This window comes from Saimiri boliviensis, chromosome 1 (genome assembly GCF_048565385.1).
Source record: "Saimiri boliviensis isolate mSaiBol1 chromosome 1, mSaiBol1.pri, whole genome shotgun sequence".
Taxonomy (NCBI): Eukaryota; Metazoa; Chordata; class Mammalia; order Primates; family Cebidae; genus Saimiri; species Saimiri boliviensis.
In genome coordinates, this window is record NC_133449.1 from 63,853,878 (window position 1) to 63,880,109 (window position 26,232).

Consider the following 26,232-nt stretch of genomic DNA (forward strand, 5'->3'; position numbering starts at 1 on the left):
TTTTTCATCCCTCATCCTCTCCCATCCTCCCTACTTCTTGGTCTCTAATGTCCATTATACCCCTCTGTATGCCTTTTTAACCCATGACTTAGCTCCTGTTCATAAGTGAGAACATGCTGCATTTGGTTTTCTGTTCCTAAGTTCACTTAGAATAATCATTTGCCCATTTTTAAATAGGGTTGTTTGTTTTGTTGTTGAGATGTTTGAGTTCCTTGTATATTCTGGATATTAGTCCCCTATCAAATGAGTAGTTTGCAAATCCTTTCTCCCCTTCTGTAGATTGTCTTTTTACCCAACTGATTGTTTCAACTTTACTGTGCAGAAGCTTTTTAGTATGATATAATCTCATTTGCTTATTTTTGCCTTTTATCACCTGTGCTTTTGAGTTTTTTTTTTTTTTTTTTTTTTTTTTTTTTTTTTTTTTTTTTTTTTTTTTAGACGGAGTTTCGCTCTTGTTACCCAGGCTGGAGTGCAATGGCGCGATCTCGGCTCACCGCAACCTCCGCCTCCTGGGTTCAGGCAATTCTCCTGCCTCAGCCTCCTGAGTAGCTGGGATTACAGGCACACGCCACCATGCCCAGCTGATTTTTTGTATTTTTAGTAGAGACGGGGTTTCACCATGTCGACCAGGATGGTCTCGAACTCTCGACCTCGTGATCCACCCGCCTCGGCCTCCCAAAGTGCTGGGATTACAGGCTTGAGCCACCGCGCCCGGCTTGAGGTCTTATTCATAAAATATTTTTCTAGATCAATGTCCTGAAACATTTCCCTGTATTTTCTTCTAGTAGTTTTGTTTGGGGGTCTTACATTTAGGTCATTGGTCCATTTTGAGTTGATTCTTTTTTTGGTATAGGGTGAGAAATGGGGTTCTAGTTCTTCACATACAGATATCCAGTTTCCCCAGCATTTTTCTTTCTTTCTTTTTTTTTTTTTTTGAGATGAGTCTCACTCTGTCATCCAGGCTGGAGTACAGTGGCATGATCTTGGCTCACTGCAATCTCTACCTCCTGCGTTGAACCAATTCTCCTGCCTCAGCTTCCCAAGTAGCTGGGATTACAGGCATGTGCCACCATGCCTGGCTAATTTTTTGTAGTTTTAGTAGAGATGGAGTTTCACCATGTTGGCCAGGTTGGTCTTGAACTCCTGACCTCAAGTGATCTACCTGCCTCAGCCTCCCAAAGTGCTGAGATTATAGACGTGAGCCACCATGCCTTGTTTTTTTGTTTTAAAAGATATTTAATTTTATTGTGGTAAAATATACAGAACATACAATTTACCATTTCAAGTGTACAATTTAATGGCACTAAGTGTAATCACATTGTTTATTTCAGTAATTTTTGGGGTACAGGTGGTTTTTGGATACATGGATAAGTTCTTTCGTGGTGATTCCTGAGATTTTAGTGTATCTGAGCAGTATATATAGTGTTTTACCCACTGACCCCTTCCAGCTCTCCCCCTGAGTCCCCACATTCTATTATATCACTTTTATGCCTTTGTGTCCTCATAGCTTAGCTCCCACTTATAAGCCAGCGACATTTGTTCAAGAGATTGTCCTTTCCCCAATAAGTATTCTTGGCATCTTTGCCAACAATCGGATGGCTGTAAATAAGTGGATTAACTTCGGACTCTATTGTATTCCATCAGTCTTTGTGTCTGTTTTTATGCCCGTACCAAGCTGTTTTGGTTATTACAGCTTTGTAGTATATTTTGAGGCATGATTATTTGGTATCTCCAGATTTGTTCTTTTTACTCAGGATTGACTTGCCTATTTGGGGTCTTTTGTGGTTTCATACACATTTTAGGAATTTTTTTCTTCTATTTCTGTGAATGTCATTGGTATTTTGATAGGGATTGCATTAAAACTGTAGCTTGCTTCAGGTAGTATTGCTATGTTAATAATATACATTTTTCCAAATCTATGAGCATGGGATGTCTTTCCATTTGTTTGTATCTTCTTCAATATCTTTCATCAGTGTTTTGTAGTTTTTCTTGTAGACGTCTTTCACTTCCTTGATTAAATTTATTACTAGGTAGGTATTTTATTTTTTTGGTAGCTACCGTAAATGGGATTGCCTTCTTGATTTCTTTTTCTGCTAAGTTTGTTGTACATGTATGGAAATACTACTGATTTTTATATGTTAATTTTTTATCCTGCAACTTTACTGAATTTGTTTATCAGTTATAAGAATTCTTTGGTAGAGTCTTTAGTTTTTTCTATATATATGATCCTGTCATCTGCAAACAGGGACAATTTGACTTCCTCATTTTCAACTTGCATGCCTTTTATTTCAAGTTCTTGCCTAATTGCTCTGGGTAGGACTTCTAGTACTATGTTGAATAAGAGTGATGAGAGTGGACATTCTTGTATTGTTCCAGTTCTCAGAGGAAAAACTTTCAGCTTTTCCCCATTCAGTAAGATGTTAGCTGTGGGGATTTTTTAACCTGTTTGAAAGTAGATTGTACTTTCTAATTGATTGTAGTCACTGTCTAATCTCTGTATTTCTTGGAAAGCGCTCATTGCTAGTCTTTGAATTCTTAATATTTGTTTTGAAAAATAATTAAAAAAATTTTTTTTGTCTTGATTGAGTTATAATTTAAAAAATTTTTATACCCCTTAGATCTGCATGGTGTTTTTTACATAGTAAAACTTATTTGGCTTTTAGCAACTTGGTTCCCTGTTAATTTTTTACTTCCTTGAGTATAATTTTGCTGATGTTTTGGTTCTTATTGATAATTTTCTTTATTTGGAGTTTTATAGTTTATGTAAATGTTTTAATGGATTTCGAAAGGAGTTTCTTAGATACTTTATAAATAAATAAATTGGGGTGAGTTCTTGGTGGTATTACTGGCACTACCATCAGGAGGCCCTTCATATTTGAGAGGCCATATGGGGAGCCACCCTGAGCTATCCAACAGCCCAAACTCATGAGGGAGGTCAGGGCTAGACATGGTTTTGGAAATCATTGGCATTAGGGTCACAGTTGAGGCCTGGTGGCTGAGCAAGTCCTTTGAGGGAAAGCTTATAATATGTGGAGAAGATTGAGTTGATTCTCTTGAGGGCATTTGTGTTTAAAGGACATGAAGTCATAAAGGGGCCCATGAAAGGGGGCAGGGTCCTGGGACAGTGGAATGTTTCTGGCTATGCAGTCTGGGAGCAGAGGGTTTTCAAGGCTTTACAGAAGTCAGTGAGGATGAGGATCCCTGGCCTAGAAACTGGCTGTTTCTGGAGAAATGGGTTCAGGTGAGTGAGTGGTATGAACCTTCAAGCTAGTAGGCTGTCCACACCTGCAGACATGTGGCGGTGATAGGAAGGAGTGGGAAAGGTGTATGAGGCAGAGCAGGGTCAGGTTGGGGTGAAACTGAAAGCATGTGACAGGGAGAAGCCGCGGCAAAGGGTTAATGGATGAAGCATGTTCCACAGGAGCAGCACAGGGTGCACATGGAGAGAGTGAGTGGGGATGGGGCAGGAGTACCGAGCAGCAGGAGTTAGTGTGTGTGTGGCAAAGAGGATGGACATACAGGAAGATGGTTTGAAGTATAGTGAGGGAAATTGGGCAGGCTCCCTGGGCCTGGGGCTGGGCTTCTCAGTAGAGGAAAGCAGGCCTCTGCTAAGACCTCTGGAGTGGGGATGAGTCACTGCAGATATCTAGACTTTTAACAAAGCTTTGTCTTCGTCTTTCACGTGTTCTATGTTGTCTTCCTGGCTCTGACAAGAACATGCACCAGATTATGTGTGTTGAACTTGTTTTCAGGGCTTCATGGATGGATGGATGCACCTGCCATGGACATGGGATGTTGAATGCCTATTATTTTCAGAGTACAATGGGAGGCAAAGATGACTAATAGCTCTCCAAGCTTAAGAAGCTTACAAGAGCATCAGAATACCTAACGATAGTTGCTGACCAAGTTGTGTAGCTGGGTTGGGTAAACAAATACTTTGACAAAATTAAGATTCAAAATAGGCAGGGAGAGTGGGTTAAACAGTCCACTTAAGATGGCTACACTTCAACTGCTGTGTGAAGCATTCAAAAAAAAAAAATAAATAAATTGCATGAAGACTGGAGTTGGTGGACCTGATGTGGCAGGAGTTCACAGAAGAGGTCACTATATGGTCCAAGCCTAGTCTTGGCCTCCTTAGTGACCTAAAGCTTTGTATGTCAAGAGTAATAATGATAGCTCTCATTACCTACTATATCCTTAATGCCTGGCACCTTCACTACTGTAGCAACTTTTGGATCCTTATTATCAATCTCATGTGGTATCATTAGCTTGTTTTATTGACAAAATGACACAGGAAAATGAAACGGCTCATCAAATCACACAACTGCAAAGTAAGGGAGCCATGTTCTTTCCAAGCCACAAGACTTCAGTAAAACTTAGCTGCTTAAAAAGCTAATAAGCCTTGGTGTGCATTTATAAAAATAGCGTGTCCAGATCGTGGGGCTCCTTGGTGTCTCTGTGCTTGGCTTGCATGAGCCGGATCCCATCTGGAACAAATTGCTCATTTCTAGAGATCCCAGTATGAATAATGATGCTGTAGGTGTGAACAGACGGGGGCGCGGTGGGGAATAGTGGTGGACAGGGCCTGGACCCGTTACAAGAAGGTTCATGGAATTAAGGATGTAGTCATGTGGCAGGGGGAATTTACTGTGTCGCTTCTTAGCATAGAAAGAAATAGACTGAGTGGGATTTACATGGAGGCACATTTTGATTAGTTCAATTTATAACTGCAACAAGTTGGGATGTTAAAGAGTTTGGTGAAACAGGGATGATTAAATGCTTCTGTAGCCATACCAAAAAAAATTGCTGGGCAACTATTTAAAAAATGCTATTCTGCATACTGATAAAGACAGTTTATGTGCAAAAAGATTACATTATTGTATTCCATTAAAAATTACATATAGGTCATATTTACATAAACTCAGAAAACGTTTGCAACCAATAAGCAGGTCTCTTGTGGTGGAATTTCAGATAACTTTTAAGAACTTCTGTGTTTTAATTTTCTATATTTGACATGGAACTTGTGTAAGAAGAGATGGCAGCATAGTTACAGCTAACCAATAGTGAAACCAGCTCTAGCTGAAGCAGGAATGTCCTGGCCCTCCCCTCAGGCTCTGCAGATGGGGCCATCATGACAGGGGCTCTGGAAGGGGACAGAACTAGGTCTCTTCCAACTCAAGAAGGAAAACAGCCGGTTACAAAGCACAGTGTGACTCCACTTGTGTAAAACATATAAACATGTTTGAAGATGCCTGGATAGCCAGGTGTGCCAAGGCATTTCCAGTGGGTTCCTTTGCAAGCAAAGTAAAATGGAGATTAAAAACCTCTAAGCCCATCACCTGGCACTCATGATCATCATGGGGTTTTCACTCAGATGCCCTCAGAGATGAACTTCCTCATCTAGAGTGACTTGGGATGTTGGGATATTGCTGAAGCCCTTATCAAACAAACAGTTGGGCTGGTTGTCCCTCAAAGATGCTGGATCAATTTGTCAGATGTTTCAAGCCGGAGGAAGGGGGAAGAGCGCTAGCATGGTTCCCCCCACTCACTCACTCACTCACTCTTCTTCCTCAATTCATATTCCCATTTCAAGAACAGCTATCTCCAGAACTGGCAATCTGAATTAAAGAAGGTAGCTCCAGGCATGGGATCTTACGGGAAACCTTACGGGATCAGCGGAATCTTGGGTTCCATATTGGCCACTCCCTACTAGACTTGCTATTCAAGCCATCAGAACCAAGCAGCATTCAGTGATCCTTCAGCAAACCTAACATCGGATGTTAATTTTAGTAGAAGGTGGGTATCTCCCAGTGGAAAGAAAAGAAAGGGACAAAAACGTAAAAGAAAACAGAGGAACAGAGATAAGAAAAAGGCCCTCTCTACTTTCCCCCTTTCGGTCCCGTTTTAACAGCTGACAGCCTTTGAACATTCCTTTATGTAGGCGGCAGAATGGACAGGTTCTGCCACTGCTATTAGTGAGGGCTTCATTTGTGCATCTACAACATACGGTGGGCAGGTGAAGTTACAGGGTACCTGACACATCACAGTCCAGAACTGGTTCAAGGAGGGGGAAAAAAGAGCCCACAATGAATTTGAGTGCAAAAAATAAATATAAAATTTATTAAAACACCCACAACATTTTAAAGATACCAGGAGTAATACAGTTCACAAACCCAGTTGTTTGTGTAAATTATAATAAAATACAAATCAAAAAGGATACATACTTGCAATTTCTAGGCACCCTAAATTAAATTTACTGAAACACTGGGGGAAAAAGGAGGGTAAGGAGGGGTAGCTCAGGAGGCAAACCAATAAAGTGGAAAGAAAAAAATATTAACAAAAAGGTAAAAATTATACAAAATAAAATTATCAGCATAAATTTACTGTACTAAGAATATCTACAGTTTAATACACATCCTATTGCCTTGAGACATTGCAAAAATCTACCATTCATCCATCAACCCCAGATAAAACTTCATTTCAAGTAGCCACAGTTTACAAAGTCAAGACGGAATATTCAAGTATGGTTGTTAAGTTCACCTCCATTGGAAGCCAAGTAACCAAACAGGAATTCAAAGAGATAAGAAATAAAACACATCAAAAAGCTACAGGGGTTCTAGATTAAGTCTAACGTATTAATATGCCACTATACGACCTGCCCTTGTTTCTTTGATTGGAATACATGAAAAAGAAGTGACATCACTCCTGTTTTTCTCCCCTCTTTTCCCCTCAAAAGAAAAAACAAAGTATTGAAACCAAGAACATTTGGAATGTTCAAATGAGCCAATTAGTTAATTAATTTAAATCCCCACGTGAAGAGTGATGAGTTACCCCTGAATGACGGGTAGTCAAAACGCGAAGAGGGAGCAAACAATACCACTACAAAAAGCATCCCTGATATCAGAATAGAAGCCAATGAGGAAGTAGGCCAAATCGCTCGCTGATTCTTAGGCAAAAAGCAACTTTAGACCTCGCATTTCTGTGCTGCGGTCTCTGCTCAGGGGAGAAGCCTATTGCTCTGCTCTTGCCTGCAGCTCTGCAGGAGGAAGGGCTGGGAGCACCAGAGGGGGCTGCCCCTCTCCCCGCACTTGCGGAGAAAACTGTGCACCTGGATGTGGGACTGTGTAACTTATGCTGGGGGTATGCACCTCAAAAATGTTTTGGTCCAGGGTATACTGAAGTTGGCCATGTACTACAGCAGAGGCGGCTGGCTAATAAAACTAGGTTTTGAGGGAGTCATTTCAAATGACAGCAACAATGACCGAGAAAGCTCAAGGAGATGGGCATAGAAAATTCACATTTTATTCAAAAGCAAAACTTAAAACATGAACTACAGCCAACCACACTCCTTCCTTTCGGCGTTCCGTTATGTTAACTGCTGAAGAATGAAAAACAAAACGACCCCAGATTTCTCAAGGTCAGGTACGTCGTGAGACGGACAACCTGCAGGTATCAGACCCTCATGGAATCTACTTTACTGAAGTTGTCATGATGTCCTGTTTTTGAGGTATTTAAAAAAATTATTGTGACAGTGGATGACACAAAATGGAGCTTCCTGTTGAGTTTTTAAAACATCAACTTCTGTGGACCCAAGAAGAAATTTAGGTTAGCACCAACTAAAAAGCAGCCTCAGTGGCATCGAGTGAGCAAAGAAAGCTCCTTCCTTTAGCCTGAACAGAATGAGTTACCAATGAGAGGCAGAAGCAACGCTGGGTTAGAGAATGAAGCCCCTGCCCACCACGGTCCCGGCCAGTGCCAGGGGAGGAAGGAGGTCCATCTGGTCTCCCTTGGTGTGCCCTTAGGACTCACAGAGATGTCTGCTTAGCACCCTGGGCTGCAGGAGAATCTGTGTCCCTGGCTATGAGGATGCCTATCATGCTAGGAGAGGCAGGAGTATCCAACTCCCCTTCCTCAAAAACAAAAACAAACAAAAAACCCTTTGCCCTTTCTTTCACATCAAGCCTGAGAAGACAGGTGTGGAACCAAACGCCTGCAAAGCCAGGCAGGCCCACTCCGGATCACAGCGAGGGAGCTGGCTGCCTTCTCGACTTGCTTTGTTTGGCCACCAAGGGAAGAACGATACAACAAAACACAACGCTGCTCAGAGCAGATTATAGCACGGTAAACGGGTCTAAGACAGCACCAAAAGAGGGGAGGGAAAACAGAAGCCAAGAGACTGGAGCCCACCTTGTTTTTGGTTGGTTGTGGTTTCAGAACGTTGATAGCACCTCAGCAAGACAGGATCAGGGACAGTCACATTAAAACACCATAGCACCATTTTATTTAGACTATTTCAATTCATAAAAATGCTTCCTAGTCCATAAAACACACTTCAGTAACAAAAGGAAAGAGATACTGGTTGAGGCACGTCAGGGATATCATATTGTTTTCCACCAGCTTTGCCTTGCTTTGAGATCTCATGGTGGTTAAACCTCTAGAAGCAAGTCTGGCTGGATTTCTCTCAATGAAATCAGGTTATCATTGACTCACTGTCAACCATCCTTGCACATCTGCTGCTGTGTGATACAAAGCAGTTAAGCTCTGCTACTTCTTTCCTTGCTTTAGCACTTTAAAAATCCCTTGCTCTGCAAACTACTGTTTCCAAAAGAGGCTGGTGGAAGGACCAAGAGGGGGCGGTGGGGTCTATCATCTCTTTCCACGCACACCATCGTCACCTTGGTGAGAAGGCAAAGCAGTACCCATGAAGCCGGGGTGTGGGAAACATTGGCCCTGCTAAAAACCAGACCCAAAACCAAAAACCAAAAAAACCCCCAAATCCATGCAACACCTTTAGTCAAGATTTCTGATGGTCAGATAATGATTTCTTGAGCTAGCACCAGTTATTTTGTGAGAACCTGCTGCGAAGCGATTTTTATTTTAAAAATCTCTTAGCACAGAACTTTACAAGTACTTCCCTTGCACGCGACAGGCAGGGAAAACAAAACACAGCAGAAAAGGAACCAAATGTTTTGCACTGCACGTGGATGGTGTCCGTGGACAGGGCACACTGGGGAGATGACTAAGACGCCATCGGTTTCCGTTGCTATAATATGACTCTTCGAACTTGGTCATGCTGTTAGGTTCTTTAGTTGCAATGGCTTTATTTTTCTTCTCATGATAAAAATGTCTGTTAATCATCTTTAGGATTTAAAAAATGATAGTGCCAGTAAAAAATAAAAATTTGATTTTTCTCTTTAAGAAACCTTCAGCAGCAAGGGGGGGGATAAAGAGCTGTGCATAGTTACTTTTTAAATATATGTCTAAAGCATGCTAATTTTAATGACTGAGATTTGAGGTAGGTTAGACATGTAGTGTACAAATCAGCATGGGCTTGAGCACGGTAATCACACCGCCTAACTCTGGAAACGCTATTCTGAGGGGAGTGGGGACATCCAATGGAGACTGCCTCTTGACTCACCTCTCAGCAGCCTATTTCCTACCCTAGAAACTGACGAACCAAGGCAGTTTGGCCTGGGGGACAGACATCGCATGCTTTTAGCTTGTATTGGTTTCTCCTTTCATCGAATGGCTTTCCTACCAAGAGGTGATGAGGGAAGAGTGTATTTCACACACATCAGGAAGATTCACACATGCCAAGTATCAGCATCACCTGGGTTACACTCGGGACCTTCCAAACCAACAGCCAACCTGGGGCTTCCATGGGTCATACAGACGGTCACATTCTCCACATGTTTCGTAAAATACTGTATTTCTTGCTTAAGATCATTTAAAATGAAGTTTTCAAGGCACCCCCGCATCTACCTAAGCACGGAGTCAAATGAGACCTGCATAAAAGTACTGATGCGATAAGCAAAATAGCATTTAAAGGACCCAATTTTTCCTCAAAACTAGAAAATTAGCATGCTCATTAAAGACTCTGCTTCCTTTAGCTTGTCAAACTGAAGGTCAGAGGTTTTCCTATAGATCTGAGTTCTGAATAATTCTAAGTCCTGATAAGCTCTTGGGTATTTATTTCAAAAGCAATAATATTTCATTTTTTGTCCTGTAAAATAAATGCAACTTTACAGAATATGGTAAAAGTGGAGGATAGACAAAGCACGTTAAATATTCAGCTACTATTTACAGTTTCTCCCACAATTACATGTTAAAACATATTTTTTTTTTCAAGTTGCTGTTTAAATCTAGGCAAAAGTGCTTAAAAAAATCTTTCACTATTTACAGTTAAAACCAGACCACATAAATGCTCAGGACATCTTACAACGACCCTCTGCCAGTGCTTCCAAACAGGTACAGTAAACACCCAGCAGGCCGGTTCTCAGCTCTTACACAAGGCACCCGGAAGCTCAGGAACTTGCCTCTAGCTGTCATCTGATTGTTAAACATGACTCATGAAGACCCATATCTGAATACAACTGCTCAGTAAATACCTGGTCATCTCAGGGCTTGGTGGTCATCCACTGTGTGGCCACATTTCCCCTCTGTGCGTCCTGATGAAGCCCCGCATTCACCACATCCACATCCACACGGGTAGCGTGAGATCATTTCTGCTAATATCACAAGAACAACCGACACTCCCAAGCCGTTTGACTTGGTGACAATGAGTGTTGCTCCCATCAGGCCCAACCTATCTCAACAATGTCACAAAAAGTAAGCACCACATTCTCATTTCAAAGAACCGAATGAATGCACCAGAATTTTAGAATGGGTATGTTCAAGTGGATGAAGAGGGGAGAAAGGAAAAAAATGATCAAATGGAGAAATGGCACCAATTAGGGAGGAAAATCATAGCAACCTGTTGAAAATGTTTGACTCTTGCACTTTAAAATTGTTAAGTGTAGGCCCCTGAACCCGATGATAGCATGGAGGAAGCAGGCTCAGGTATGAGGCATGCACCATTGTCCAATGTGGAAATGCAGGGATCAGGATAGATGCATTAACTGTTGTTACACTGGTCTGCTGAGCTCCTGTAGGATGTGACCTGCCCAAGAGTCAAGAAAGTCCCAGCACAACACTATACAGCACCAGGCTCCGCACAGCACCATGCACAGAGCACCACTGGCTTTTCACAGCTTGGGTTCAACTTCCTGTTTTTAAAGATACAGTAGCCCTTTTTCAGTATCAGCATAGACTTTGGGGGGCATTTTTTTTTTTAAAAAACTGCCACTAAGACAAATTCCTTCAGCCCAGCATGCATTGGGTTGGCAACATGGTAGGCGTGGCCCCTAAGAACCTTGCACTCCAGTTCCAGCGTGAGGTGCTGCCTAGTGAACCGTGACATCGTGTGACTCCATAAATAACGGACAGAGGATTCAGTGTGGAGACTAGCAAGCTTGAAGACATCTACTTCCAACCTGGTTTCTGGGGAAAGCTGTGCCAGCATCTCAGGGGGGCTGGCCTGGGGTGCATCTGCCCCTCGACTCCAAGCCAGGGACTGGAAAAGGGACCCCAGATGGTTTTCTGCAGACTCTCCCATCCTATCGGAGAGGACAGAGGCTGTCCTGAGGCTCCCTTCCCCGAAGGGAAGGTGTGTGTGTCGGGAGGGACGAACTGGGTGGCTACTGTCTGCGCTTGGCTCTCGAGGGGCAGATGGCTGAGGACTTTGCCAGTGCCCGAGGGGCTTGGCTCGCCGGGCCCAGCGAGACTGGGCGGGGGAGCACTGCTGGCCTTTCCTGCCCATCCTTTACCATTACTATTGTCGCTTTTTAAAAAATCCAATAAATACATTTTAAATGGAATTTAAAACTACTCCTTTGTGAAAGGACACTATAAACTTTCTTTCCATTATTGTGATATACAAGGATAGAGTTTTAAAAACAAAGAGAAAATAAAAGCCCCCCAAATAAGGGGGGGAAAACAACTTGGAGATATAAATATTAAGATCACGGAAAAAATCACCCGACAGCCGTAGTTTCTTCTTCAAAGTGCTGGGGAAGTGGGGGTAAGGGAGGGGCGGGTCAGTTCTGAGGTTTGGACCATAAATACATATATATGATATGCGCATCTATATATGTATATAGAGATAAAAAGACTTCTGCACCCCCAACCCGCCCCCAGGTATGAGGGCAAAAGCACCACAGAGACAGCTCGGGCCAGGCCCGACGCTGAGGTACGCTGGCTCCCTGGCACCTAGATCCAGCGGCTGTAGGGGCCAGTGACCTTCGTGTAGGCATAGGAGGACACGGTGACCGCCGAGTCTGTGGGCACGGCCAGCGCCTGCCGGGTGGGGACGATCCCCTTCTCTTTCTGCTGAGGCTCGGCGACCACGGCACCCCCCCACTTGCGCTTCTTCCCGTAGAGCTTGGCCTCCTGCTGGCCCAGGCCCAGCCGGGCGGCCTCCTCCCGCCGCGCCCGCGCCCTCTCCGCCAGCTGCTTCATCTTGGCCTCCCAGAGGGCCAGCCCGTGGTTGGGCTGGTTGAGGTTCTTGTGCTGGTAGAAGACCAGCGAGATTCGGGTGGGGTGGCAGCGGTTGGGCTTCTTGAGTGGTGTGGTGGCGTGCAGCTCCCGCCGGGCACACTCGATGAGGATGGAGCCGTGGGCCGGGGCCACGGCCACGCCGCCGATGTTCTCGTCCAGGAAGTTGTGTTCACTGTCCGACCACAGCTCCTCCTCCTCCTCCTCTGCGCCGCCACCAGCCTTCTCCTCCTTCACTGCTCCCTTGCTGGGGGGCTCCTCGGCCGTCCCCTCCTCCAGGCTGAAGGGATCCCACAGCTTCTCCTCAGACTTCAGGGCCCCAAACAGCTTTTCACTGGAGCCCAGGGGCATACCGAAGGACTGCCAGGCCTTGTCCAGCTGGCTGGCCCCTGCGGCTGGAATCCTGCCTTCCTCTCCTTTCATAGGGTTCCACAGCTTGTCTTGGAACCCAGGACCACCTTTCAGGGCTGAGTTGAAATCCCCGGCCCCCAACCCCCAGGGCTTCTCAGTCAGGCTGGGCCCAGCCAAGGCGGACGTGCTGTTCCCAAACTTGCAGGGGCTCCATGGTTTGCCTCGCAGCCGTCCTCCGGAGTGGGGAGCCGCCTGCTGCCCCTCGGTGGGGAACAGTCCCCACTGGCCATCTGTGAAGTGGGAGGGTGCCAGGCAGCTGGCCCCAAAGGAACTGAGCTTGTCGGGGATGATGGAAGGACTCTCCCCAGATGAGAACACACCCCAGCTGCCACCCACACTGTTAGTCCTCTTGGGGGACATGCTTGGGCCTCCTGAGTACTGTCCCCAAAGGTGACTGGGTCCCCCATTCTGAGACGCTTCGGGCAGAGGTGTCTTGCCCATCTTGCCAGTGTCTCTGGGCACAGGCTCGGCCTGGGTCAGCAGGTCTACTGGCTCTTGCTTGATGGATCTGTTGTAGCAACTGGAGCTCTGGGCAAAGGGGGAGGGGCCCCTGGACACTGAGTGGATTGGGTGGGCCTTGGGAAGCAGATACTCCTTGGGGCCTGGGTACGCAGGCTGCTGGTGGTGAGGAGTGGGGTGGTGGGTGTCCGTGGAAACAGCCTGGCTGGGCAGCTCGGCAAACTCAGCACCACCGTAGGCCGGGCTCAGGCTGTTGTGCAGAGCATGGAGGTCTGGCTTCTTCTCAAAACTGCCACTGCTGCCACTGTGCCCCCAGGCACCAGGACCTAGGAACTGAGAGGGGAAGACGGGGTTGCTGGATGGAAAGCCATAGTAGCCAAACGATGGGAGAGCGTACTTGGAGTGGAAGCCGTTGACGGAGGTCAGGCTGGGCTGTGCATAGTAGGAGTGGTAGGAGTATACGCTGTTCATGCTGTAAGGGTCGGAGGGCCGGCAGTTGCCCAGCACCGAGTAGCTCTCCACCACCGCGTTGCCACTGTACTTGAAGGAGCTGAAGTGATTCTGCGGCTCCACCTTGAGGGAGGGCTTCAGGCCTTGCTGGGACAATCCACCCTTCAGGGACAGGCCTGAGAAACAGAAGGCAAGATGGCAGAGGGGCAGACACCACCACCGCCTGGAGAGGCCCTGGGCGAGGGACTGGGGATGAACCCTCCCTCTTTTCCAGGGATGTTTTCCTCTTTCGGGACGGGCAGGTGAGGTGCTGAGGCATGTCCAGTCTGGACCTGGATGTGGGCCCCGCTCAGCACAGGCCCCCAGCCCCACTGGAGGTGGGAGGAGGCGAGCCCTGGTGGAAGCAGCTCATGCAGGGTCCACAGTCCCCCCGGCCCCCACCCTAAAGAACTCCAGAAGTTGCACTGAAGCACCACCACGCCCTGTGCCCAGCCCAGTGGGGATCACAGCAGGAACCAGGCCAGGAGACAAGAACTCAGATGCCTGCCGGCAACCATCTCTGCCCATAAGCCCCTCCGCCCTGGAGCACACCCACGTGTCCTGAAGTACTGCTACTCACCTCAGTATCTCAGAGAAGAACAAACTAGAGCTCAGAGGGGAGCCTCCGATTCTCCCAGGGGAGCAATCTAGAGAAACCCAGCGCTCCCCCTCTACCAAGCTCAGTTTCACGCAGATAACAAGTCCTGCTATACTTGAATCCCCACGGCCTCCCGTCAGGCTGGGTGTCCTGTGCCTGCTGCTGCTACCTTTCTGACAGTTAAGCAGAGGCCGCAGTTCCAGCGTGATGCAGGAGGATGCGTGGAAGCGCGAGGGCCCTCATGAGGACAGCACCAATGCCACCCCTGGCAGGCACCCTCCCCCACACACCTGGGTCCGACGTGACGCCCGCCAGCTCCAGGGCCTCCTGCTTGATCTTCTCGGGAGTGCTCAGCTTCTCCTTCTGAATCTTCTTCTTCTCAGCCGCTGCCTTTCTGGCTTCCAGCTGCCGCTGGCGGCAGGACTTTGCAGGCTCAGGCAGGCGCCGGACCTCGCGGGGGAAGGCGGTAAGCACCTGGATGGCTCCACTGCCCACCTTTGCATTCTGGTTCTCCTCGCTACCGAACTCATCCGTGTTGGCCATCTTGTACAGCGGGAGAACATGCAGCTGCTCATCCTCGGGAATCTTGCCCACGCAGCGATTGTCTTCCTTGGTCAGGGTGCAGACCTGCCCCAAGCAGTGAGGGAGAGAGGACATGGGGTTGGGGGACCGAGTGCTGGCAGAGAGGGGTCTGAGCACCCCAAACTCATGACCTCATCTTTCCCCACACAGTCCCAACACCAGCCACTACTACTTCTGAGAGTTTCTGGAAAGCACATTGATCTTGGTTCACAGGGCAACAGTACTGCCAGCATTTACAGTCCGCTCACCAACTTTCAAGGCACATTATCTCCTGTGATCCTAAGAAGGCTGAGAGGGGATGAGATGCCTGGCAAGGGGCCTGGCCAGGACGAGGAGGCCTGCTCTGCCCTCTGGCATAGCACTGAGGCCAGGGCACCACGTTGCCCAGCGGAGCTCGGACCATTCACCATTATCTTCCTTGTTCTAAACACAGCCTCCTTTTGTCCTTAAAAAAATGTTTCCTTTTTATGAAAAACCTCTATGTGCTGACTGTAGAAACTTTAGGCAAACAAAAAGGAAATAAAATCTCCCATCCCACCACCCAGAAGTAATCACTTTAAATACCAGGGTCATCTAATTGTGTACATACATAAGTACACAACTACTTTTTGGATATAAAGGGGATATTATGCAAATGGTCATATAATGGCTTCATTTTAACACAGTATATTTTCCTGTGCATTATTCTCCCCCAATATAAGAGTTGTATAATATTATTCTATTGTATCAATGTATTAGTTTAACTAATTAACAGATATTTCAACTTGTTTCCAATTTTTTATACCATAAACCATATTTTTCGCCGGGCGCGGTGGCTCAAGCCTGTAATCCCAGCACTTTGGGAGGCCGAGGCGGGTGGATCACGAGGTCAAGAGATCGAGACCATCCTGGTCAACATGGTGAAACCCCGTCTCTACTAAAAATACAAAAAACTAGCTGGGCATGGTGGCGCGTGCCTGTAATCCCAGCTACTCAGGAGGCTGAGGCAGGAGAATTGCCTGAGCCCAGGAGGCGGAGGTTGCGGTGAGCCGAGATCACGCCATTGCACTCCAGCCTGGGTAACAAGAGGGAAACTCCGTCTCAAAAAAAAAAAAACAAAAAAAAAAACAGTATTTTTCAAAATACCCTTTTAGCTAAATTTTCTAAGATTCTTAATTCCTTAGAATGAATGTTAAGTAGAACTGCCACATTGCCCTCAAAAATGATTTGGTTTTTCACTCATACTAGCAGAATGTATTCTAACTTTCCTATATTTTTTCCACTAATTTCTTTAAAAACTTTTTCCTCATTGGTAAAATTGATTTTGTTGGTGTACATTTCTCAACAAGATTTGCTTTTTTTCCCCAAGTTTACTCTCTATGCTTGCGTTGACTGTATTTTCTTATTTTATATATTCCTGATGCTCTGGCATTTAAGGTCTTGATCCCAGACAGGCTGCCCCTCCCAGGGCTACTTAATTCCCAGAGACAGCAAATGACTCCCTGCAAGTGTGCCTTTGATATATTAACTAGCAAATCTAGAGCCCACATCCCCAGCCATCTCCTTTATCATACTCACACACCAAGCCAATATTTCCCTGGCCTTAAATTGTAGACGGCCATGAGGAACCATCCCATAGCTCAGAGGCGGCCAAAGTATTCAAACTGCCCAATCCTAAACATCCCCGGTGTAGCCACCCTGTGTCACTCATTCTTTCCTGCAAAACCCCACTAAAGACTCCAGGCCATGCTCCCCACTCTTCCTCTTCTGCTCCTGACTGGCCTGGTGCTTCCCCAAGTGGCCCCCGAAGCACGACCTGCCTCCTGTTTCTAGGATCTGAGTATAAACTTCCTTCCTATTATCCAGGTCTGCATTTCTTACCATACCCAATTAAAATAAATCCTTGGCCCATTTTAACACAATGCTCTCATTGTCCTCCTCCTCTTGTGAGTTTTATGACTTTTGCCCACACTATATATGACTAGTCATTTCTTAAATCATGAAGTCATCTTTGTATACGAAGGTTAATATACAAAGATGACTTCATGATTTAAGAAATCATGATTGTTTCTTTATCATGTGTTATAAATACCGTAGCAGTTGGAGCTCTGTGAATTATTAGCCACTGTCAAGTGTTTACCCAGACGTGTGTGTGTGTGCATGGGTATGGCTATATAAAACTACAAATGGGGTCACATGATTATGTACATGCTATTCTATAACCTGCTTTTCTTTTTCTTTTTTTTCTTGAGACAAAGTCTCACTCTACTGCACAGGCTGCAGTGCAGTGGCATGATCAGGACTCACAGCAGCCTCAACCTTCTGGGCTCAAGTGATCTTCCCACCTCAGTCAGCCTCCTGAGTAGCTGGGACTGCAGGCATGCATAACCATGCCCAGCAAATTTTTGGTAATTTTTGTAGAGACTGGGTTTTGCTATATTGCTCAGGCTGGTGGTCTAAAACCTCCTGGGCTCAAGTGAGCCTCCCACCTCTGCCTCCCAAAGTGCTGGGATTACAGGTGTGAGCCACCGTGCCCAGCCTGACCTGCTTTTCTTTTCTTTTTTTTTTTTTTTTTTTTTTTTTGAGACAGAGTTTAGCTCTTGTTTCACAGGCTGGAGTGCAATGGCATGATCTTGGCTTACTGCAACCTCCACCTCCCGAGTTCAAGCAATTCTCCTGCCTCAGCTTCCTGAGTAGCTGAGATTACGGACACCTTACACCATGCTCAGCTAATTTTTTGTGTTTTTAGTAGAGACAGGGTTTCACCATGTTGGCCAGGATGGTCTCCAACTCCTGACATCAGGTGATCCACCGACCTCGGCCTTCCAAAGTGCTGGGATTACAGGCATGAGCCACCATGCCCAGCCTGACCTGCTTTTCTTAACTCAAGGATAATTCAAGTTATCTGGTTTGTACTGGCCTTTCGATTGTGATTCTGGTGTTTTACTACACTGAACAGAAACTTTGTATTTTTATGGCACTAACTTTATTAACCCTTTCACTTAGAGGCACTCTAAGTGAGTTTGGTGTCATGCCCTACCCCAGCTTGTTTCTTCCCAGACTGTGTGTGGGTCTTCGACTTCCTCTGCTCTGACCAGTCTCCTGTGTACTTTCTGGGTGAGACTGGGCATCAGCCCTGCTTCCTACCAGTCTGTCAGACCCAATGCTATCAACAACAGACCAAAGGGAAAACGCAAAGGATGAGATGTGGCAGAAGCTGTATTTCCCACAAGAGATACCTTACAGATATCAAAAGGTAAGGCTATCCTGATTTTAAAAAAAAAAAGTACATGGGCCGGGCGCGGTGGCTCAGCCTGTAATCCCAGCACTTTGGGAGGCCGAGGCGGGTGGATCACGAGGTCAAGAGATCGAGACCATCCCGGTCAACACGGTGAAACCCCGTCTCTACTAAAAATACAAAAAATTAGCTGGGCATGGTGGCGTGTGCCTGTAATCCCAGCTACTCAGGAGGCTGAGGCAGGAGAATTGCCTGAACCCAGGAGGCAGAGGTTGCGGTGAGCCGAGATCGCGCCATTGCACTCCAGCCTGGGGTAACAAGAGCGAAACTCCGTCTCAAAAAAAAAAAAAAAAAGTACATGAATGGGATAGTCACAAAGATGAAATTAAAATGGTTAAGAAGAAAAAGGAAAAAATGTTCAACCTCTCTAGTAACAAAAGAAACACAAATTAAAATGAGATCGTATGCTTCTCACTCCGGCAGCAGGCAAAGATGAAAGAGACCACCTAAATCCAGTGTTGCCGAGCAAGCAGAATTAGTGCCCCAAGACTGTAAATGTAAACATCAATGCAATCTCAAGGAGGTTACTGTGCCACTGCACAAATACATGAGAAGAATGGCCTCTCCCTGTGGTTTACGGAAGGGAAATGGCTGAAAGCACTTACTGTCCATTGATAGGGGACTGGTTAAATAAATGATGGCAGAGCCGTATACACAGCCTCAGAAAATGAAGTCCATTGACACAGAAAGCTTGAGTTAAGAAAAGCAGGTCATAGAACAGCATGTATATATAATGTGACCCCATTAAGGTAAAATTTCATAAAGCCATATACATACACATACATATTTGGGTATCTGAATGGATGCTCACCAAACTGCTAACTAGTTATCTCTGAGATTTCAGGCAACCTTTTAAATATTATTTGAATTTTAAAAAAATGAGTAGTTACTGTTTAGGAAAAAATAATACTTTCCATTTTAGAAGAAAATTGTCCTTTTTTCCACCCCAAACTCTAGAAGCTCTGGGGTCCAGATCAACCTCATGGTGCTCTTGCTGTCACCCACCTCCCAGTGCCCCTGGGCTCTTCCGCCTCTCTAACCCTGTGGGCCTGCCCTTTCTGTGTATTTCACCTAGAAATCCTCACAACAGAGTGCTGGCAGGAGCTGCCCCTTCTTGCTTCTCAGTCTTGGACATGGGGATGGAAAACAAGCAGAGAAATGAAATCCTGAGGTGGGGCCATCAATCCCCAGGGGGCATGAGCTACAACTGGAATCTGGGAGCCCTCTTTCCAGGTGAATGTGCTGGTGCCCTTGCCTCTTCCTCAGTCCCTGGAAGCCCCGTCTGCCCAGAACATGGCTAAAAGAAGAGCAGAGAGCTAGCATTATCCCTTCAAGGAAGCCCCTACCCAAGTCCAAACCTCTCTATTCTCCCTCCGCACTCACTCTCCGGGTGATGGCGTCAGCCTCACGACTTTAACTATAAACCATGTGCTCTCCAGACCCTCCTGCCTCCTGCCTATCCACATCTCCACCTACACTTCTAGCAGGCGTCTTGAAACAGGATTCTTGATTTCTTACTCCTAAATTCAGCCTTTCCCTGCTACTCTACATCTCAGTCAATGTTCCAACACACCCAGACGCTCAAGCAAAAAGCCTTGGTGTGCTCCTCAAGTCCTGCTCATGTAACAGCTACACAGTCCTCTTGGTGGAGAAGCAGCATCCAAAATCTGTTCCATTAGCACACCCCCGCCCCCACTCCGGCCTGGACGGCTGCCCCAGCCTCCTCCCTGGCCTCCTTCCTCCTATTCCCTCCCGTCTACCTCACCCTGCCCCCACCATCACACACCTCATCCTCTAACTGCAGCAGCAAGAGTGTGTCCAACTTTACAATGCAATCTTACTGCTGCCCAGCTGAGAAACTCTCAACAGCTTCCCATCACACTTACAGCAAACCCCGCAACCCTCCCCTGGCCCAAGGCTCCCTGTGAGCTGGTCCCTGCCGGTCTCTCCAGTCCCGCTCCCCTACCCCCTTGCTTACTCCCTTCCTGTTGTTCCCTGAACACACACCCGGCCTGCTTCCCACTCGGAGCCTGTGTGCATGCTGGTCCCTCTGCTTGGAGCACTCTACCCCCAGACAGTGGCTCCCTCACTCTCTTGCACCACTCACATCTCAACTCAAACGTCCCCTCCTCAGAGCAGCCTCTCATCTAAAGTAGCATCTTCTGTCACTTTGTCCCTCACCCTGCTTGGCCCTCATTGCTACAGGACATTCCCTCATGTACTTGGGCAGGAACTTTGTTCATGTCATCCTGCAGCACGGAGAACAGTGCCTGGGCACAGCTGGTACTCAATACACATTTGTCCAAAGAATGAATCAAGGGTCTGTCTGCGTTTAAATCCAAGTATCCAGAGACCAGGACCCATGCTTTAGATACTGGGCACTCCAGGTGCCTGAGGGGCTGCATCCTCCAGCATCTCCCTAAGACACGGACACAAAGCCAGCCTTGTCTGTTCAAGGGTTTTCTGGTGAGGGTTTTCTCTGGGAGGTGAGCAGGAACAGGCTGTCTTGCAGGGCACCTTATAGAGTTCTGAGGGTCCTGTCTCCATGTCCCTTCCTACCCTCAGCCTGCCTTTCTGCACAGTCCACGCTGGGCTCCCTCTGAGTCGCCCCACAGGTGGGGCTGTGACAGGGCACAGGCTTCCTTACCACGGTGCACCCATTGTAGAGGTTATGCTGGTCCTTGTGGGCGTGGGCACAGAAGTCCATGCAGGCCGTGACCCCCGCGAAGGGCCGTCCTTCCTTCAGCCCCAGACGGCAGTCAATTGCTACTTCCTCGTTGGTCACCTGTGTAGATGGCCAAGGAGAGGTGCTCACATGACCTGAGGTGAGTGGCCCCGATTCTGCACCTGAGGAGGCTGGGTCTTGGAAGGAGGGATGTAAAGGATCATCGTCATCTTGCCCTTCGACTGCAGGAGGGAGGCTTTCTGGCTGAGAGGCCAGGCCCTAGCTCCAAAAAAGTTACTTTAGGGCTCCTGTAGGAATTACTTCCTTCTGGGTTATCCCAAGTCCCTTTGCCTCGTCTGAGAGATGCAGGTGTGACAGGGGAGAGAAACTCAAGCCTCACCAGTGGAAACCAGACCAGAGGAGGTGGCAGGTTACCAGGGGAAGGGGGAAGACCAGGATAGAAGAGGAATGGTGTGGAATGCAGGTAGCCTGGTGTAAAAAAGGGGTTTCAGCCGGGCGTGGTGGCTCACACCTGTAATCCCAGCACTTTCGGAGGCTGAGGCGGGTGGATCACGAAGTCAAGAGATTGAGACCATCCTGGCCAACATGGTGAAACCCTGTCTCTACTAAAAAAATACAAAAATTAGCTGGGTGTGGTGGCCCACGCCTGTAGTCACAGCTACTCAGGCTGAGGCAGGATAATTGCTTGAACCCAGGAGGCAGAGACTGCAGTGAGCCAAGATTGTGCCACTGCACTCCAGCCTGGCACCTGGCAACAGAGCAAGACTCTGTCTCAAAAAAAAAAGGCGGGGGGTGGGGGCGAAGTTTCATCAAAGAATGACATCATCACTTTACTTCTGGACTGGGCTCTTCCCATAAGAAAGCAAAAGAGCCCGCTCTCCCACTTCCCACCTTCAGAGCCTGAGCAGAGATGTGGACGGTGACATGTGGGCAGCAAAAGGCCCGGTGCCCATTACCTGGTTCTGATAGGCCTGAGGGGCTAGCCGCTTGTACAGAGGAGCGACTTCGGTGGCCAGGTCCTGGAAACTCTTCCGGAGCACTTCTTCCTGCGGAGAGAGGAGCAGTCACACATCCAGAGCAGCCCTACCTGGCAGACGCTGCACCCTGGAAATGGACTGGCATTCCTGAAGCATCGCGGGGGAGGCCGGGAGGGAGGTGTCATCAGGTGTCTTCCCAGCCTTTCCTCCAGGAGGGCTGTGGTGCCATGTCCATTTCACAACTGGGGACACTGAGGCTCCGAGGAAAAGCTGTGGAAGCCATGGCCTGAAGGTCTCGTCATCCTGACTGCTAAACTACTGCTCCTTTAGGCTCCCGCCCAGTTCAGCCCAGAACACATCAAACAGTTTCTTGCTTTTGAATGCTGAATACCCTAGGTCAAGGGTGTGGCACAGTGGGAATGAAAAAGCCATGAGGAACATGTGGCTCCTGCCTCCTAGGCTACAGACGGGAAGGATCCATGCTAGAAATTCCATAGCCAGGCTACAGACAGGCAGGATCCATGCTAGAAATTCCATAGCCAGCCCAGTCCAGAGCTTGCCACAAGCCACGGACACAGACAGACTTCAAAGCTCCAGCCGCTAGACTCATACTAGGTAATGTGCTACTTACAAGCCACATGTAGCTACAGAAATACAGATGAATTCTAACTTTTTTTTCTTTGAGACAGAGTCTCACTCTGTCACCCAGGCTAGAGTGCAGTGGCACGATCTTGGCTGACTGCAACCTCCACCTCCTGGGTTCAAGCGATTCTCCTGCCTCGGCCTCCCAAGTAGGTGGGATTGCAGGTGCCCCCAACCACACCCAGCTAATTTCTTTTATATTTTTACTAGGGACAGGGTTTTGCCTGAGGTCTTAAACTCCTGACCTCAGGTGATCTACCCGCCTCGGCCTCCCAAAGTGCTGGCATTACAGGTGTAAGCCACTGCGCCCGGGCTGAATTCTAATAAAAATTAAAGAAATTCAGTCCCTCAGTTGCACTAGTCCCATTTTAAATACTCAGCAGCCACCATGTGGCTCCTGTACGGACAGCAGAGAATGTTTCCTCCATCACAGAAAGTGTTGTAGGACAGCACTGCTCTACATGAAGCAGCAGCCCCTGGTCACATGTGATAAGGAGAGTTCCGGGAATCCACAGACTCTGGCCCTCCAAAAACAAGCAGGGCTTGAAGGACTCCTAGGACACCATGAGCACAGGCACAAAGGGTTTATGAAGAAGCAAGCAGGAAGAGAGGAGAGAGAAAAAGAACAAAGCACACAGAATGAGAAATGGAAGGTGGAGACCCACAGCTCAGCTGTCCATCCAGTGGGGTGACCAGGGCTGCCAGCCACTCTCGACCAGGCCACCTCCCTGCCTGCTGTCCAGATGCTGCCACCAGCACAGCACGCAGTGAGGCTTGTGAGTTCTAGGGACACATAGGCCTGGGTTTCAATCCTGCCTTCACCATCAGCCACATGGCCTTGAGGAAGCCATCTGCCTCATCTGCAAAGTGAGGGGTAACAGTGCCTTGGTCACTGGGGTGGGGGGTCATGAAATCATCTGAGAAACCTGTGAGGGGCTTAGCACAGTACTTAGCACATCGCAAGAGCACAGGAAGTGGCAGCTGGTAGAACAGGGAAAGGATTTGAGAGAAATTAAGCCAATATCTTTCCATTCCTGGTAGTTCGTAGCTTGGTGGCCCCAGGGCTCCATTTGTTGAAGCAACTGTATCTGCTGCTCATGGGGGCGGGTGGATCTTACCGTAAATACAAATCTAATAACAAATTACACAACAGTCTAAAACCCAGGTCTGGGGTAAATAAAGAGTTCTGAATTTTTAAATGCTTTCTTTTCCTTATGAGGACCTGAGCTTGGCAGTCAGAGCACAGCAGGTGACATGGGCGTTGGTGTGGAGAGGATGTCTGTGCGCCACGGAAGTGGGAAGCCCTTCTGGTACTAGGAGCTTGGAGAGATTTGGAAGGTTGACACTGAGTCCAGATATTTAGATATTGGTCTGTATCCTAGCAAAGGGAGCCAGCACCCCACCCGCTCAGTAGCTCAGGCAGGAGGGAGGTGAAATGGCAGACAGCCTGGACAGGCTTGCGTCTTCCTTGCATTTGGAGCTGAGTGGAGCCCACCTCCCGGGAGGGCCTTTACCATGCAGGCATCAGAGGAGAAACGGCAGGGAGGGGACCTGAGGGTGCCTTCCCTTGTTGTTTCGGGGCTGGGGGAGGCCCTGCAGGCAGGGGCACAGGTAAGAAGCCTGCAAAGAGGTGCTATACCTAGTGGTCATACTGTGTGGACGCCAGTCCAGAGCCCAGGGACCAGGCCAGGTTCCCGACATGGAGACTGCAAGGGCCCGGACGACTGCCCAGCGTCTGTCCAGCAGCCAGGCAGGGTGGCAGATGCCTCGGGAAGTACAGCAAAGACCCAGAGGGTGGCCCATGTGCCGGAGACCGCCTTTCCTGCTAAACCTCACACCCAGAAAGATGACTTGGGAAGATGAGGGAAATGACCTCTGAGAGGGCCAAATTCTCATGAGGAATTCGAACATGTATCTTCAATATCTGGAATATTTGCCTAAAAGAGATGGTTTAAATTGGAAGGGTCTGGGGCACCTGTAACTGCTAAGTCTAATTTTTCATACTTGGTGCTCTCCACACATCCCACACCTCTTATTTCACAGCAAGATAAGGTCAGCTTTTAAAAAAACTAAAACAAGTTCCACTTCCTGTGCATCTGAGTCATGGCGTGCCAGTCCTACCTCCCGCTGAACTATTAAGGGTGCCAGGTGAGAAAGGGTGGGAGGCAGGGTTCCCGCCCAGCTCTGCTCACCTCTTTGGGATTGTCCCCCGCGAGGCGGAACTTGCGAGGTGTCTTGCTCCGAGCATACTTGCAGCCGTTGAAGTACATGCTCCAGGAACAACCAAAGGAGAAGGAGGCACCACAGGTGTTGGGGTCTTTGCCTTGGCACGCGCAGGTCCGGCTGCAACATAACATCACGGGTCGGGCATACAGACACAACATCCCTTCATTCTGGAGTATTTCTCCTCCTCCAAGGGGTGGCCGTGCTGAACCCTGGCATCCACCAGCCTCCCAGTGGCTGGGACTCATCCTTCTCTGCCCCCAACCTCTTTCTCAAGTTTCTTTGAGTACAATGCCAGCTCCAAGCAGCCTCTTCTGCCCCCACCAGTGAGAACCTACAGGTCGAACACTAAGTCTTGCTGGGAGCAGCACATGGGTTTACTGAAGTAAGGGGGAAGAATCTGGTAAAAACGCATGAAGGTTTATACTTTCCCTTAACTCTAATATCTTAACCAGCTCCAACATACACCATACGAACAGGGAAATGATGTGAGCCCCAGGATTTGGGCGTGTCTATTTCCTATAGCCCAGATGTTAACAGGCTTTTCTACAAAGTATATACTAAGATGAAAATTACCGCTTAATACAATCAGGAAAAACAACCCAAATGTCCCTCACTGGGGAATGAATAAGCGAATTGTGATAGATCCACACAGTGGATTATGACTCAGTGATAAAAAGGAATGAGCTACTGACACACACAACACAGAAGAACACCGAAAACACTACATTTAACGGAAGAAGCCAGGCTCGGAAAGCTACACCCTGTACGATCCCATTTATATGACATTCTTGCAGAGGCAAACCTACAGGAACAGGAAACAAGACTGCTGGCCGCCCAGGGCTAGGGGAGGGCTTACTGATAAAGGGCACGGGAGACTTGCAGGGAAGATGAAACTGTTCTGTATCTTTTTATTTTTGGGACGGAGTCTCATTCTGTTGCTCAGGCTTGTGCAGTGGCGCAATCTCGGCTCACTGAAACCTCTGCCTCCCGGGTTAAAGTGATTCTCGTGCCTCAGCCTCCTGAGTAGCTGGGATTACAGGCATGTGCCAACATGCCTGGCTAATTTTTGTATTTTTTAGTAAAGATGGGGTTTCGCCACGTTGGCCAGGCTAGTCTCGAATTCCTGGCCTCAGGCAATCCACTGGCCTCAGCCTCCCAAAGTGCTGGGATTACAGGCATGAGCCACCAGGCCCGGCCCTGTTATGTATCTTGACAGTGGTGGTGGTAGCTACGTGACTGTAAACATTTGTCAAAACTGTCCGAACTATATACCTAAAAGGATGAATTTCATTGTAAATAAATATACCTTCATTTTTTTAAATGGGAAAAACTCTAATTAAAGGGCAGGTTTTGTAAATACCATTGATACCTTCTATCTCTGGGGCACATGTACTTCACACTTGCTAACATCACTAGTGGCCAGTACATCCACCTGGGGTTTAACAGCGAAGTCAAGTTAGCAGACCCTCCGAAGCCTGAGCTAGAACCCAGCTCAAGCAAGAGCTGTGGATAA

The 26,232-nt window shown here is 47.6% G+C and overlaps 1 protein-coding gene across 5 annotated transcripts in view; it reads right to left on the minus strand.

The window, feature by feature from the left end:
* Positions 1–6,091: 6,091 nt before the first annotated feature.
* TET3 (tet methylcytosine dioxygenase 3) overlaps positions 6,092–26,232 on the minus strand; it is a 119,038-nt gene continuing 98,897 nt past the window's right edge. For all 5 annotated transcript variants that reach the window (XM_039460185.2, XM_039460190.2, XM_039460192.2 and 2 more), the window contains 5 exons: positions 24,686–24,836; positions 21,831–21,920; positions 20,836–20,973; positions 14,620–14,956; positions 6,092–13,868 (listed from right to left, as the gene is read on the minus strand). In XM_039460185.2, coding sequence (XP_039316119.2) covers positions 12,088–13,868; positions 14,620–14,956; positions 20,836–20,973; positions 21,831–21,920; positions 24,686–24,836 — 2,497 coding nt within the window. In that variant the 3' untranslated portion in view covers positions 6,092–12,087. The remainder of the gene's footprint in view (positions 13,869–14,619; positions 14,957–20,835; positions 20,974–21,830; positions 21,921–24,685; positions 24,837–26,232) is intronic.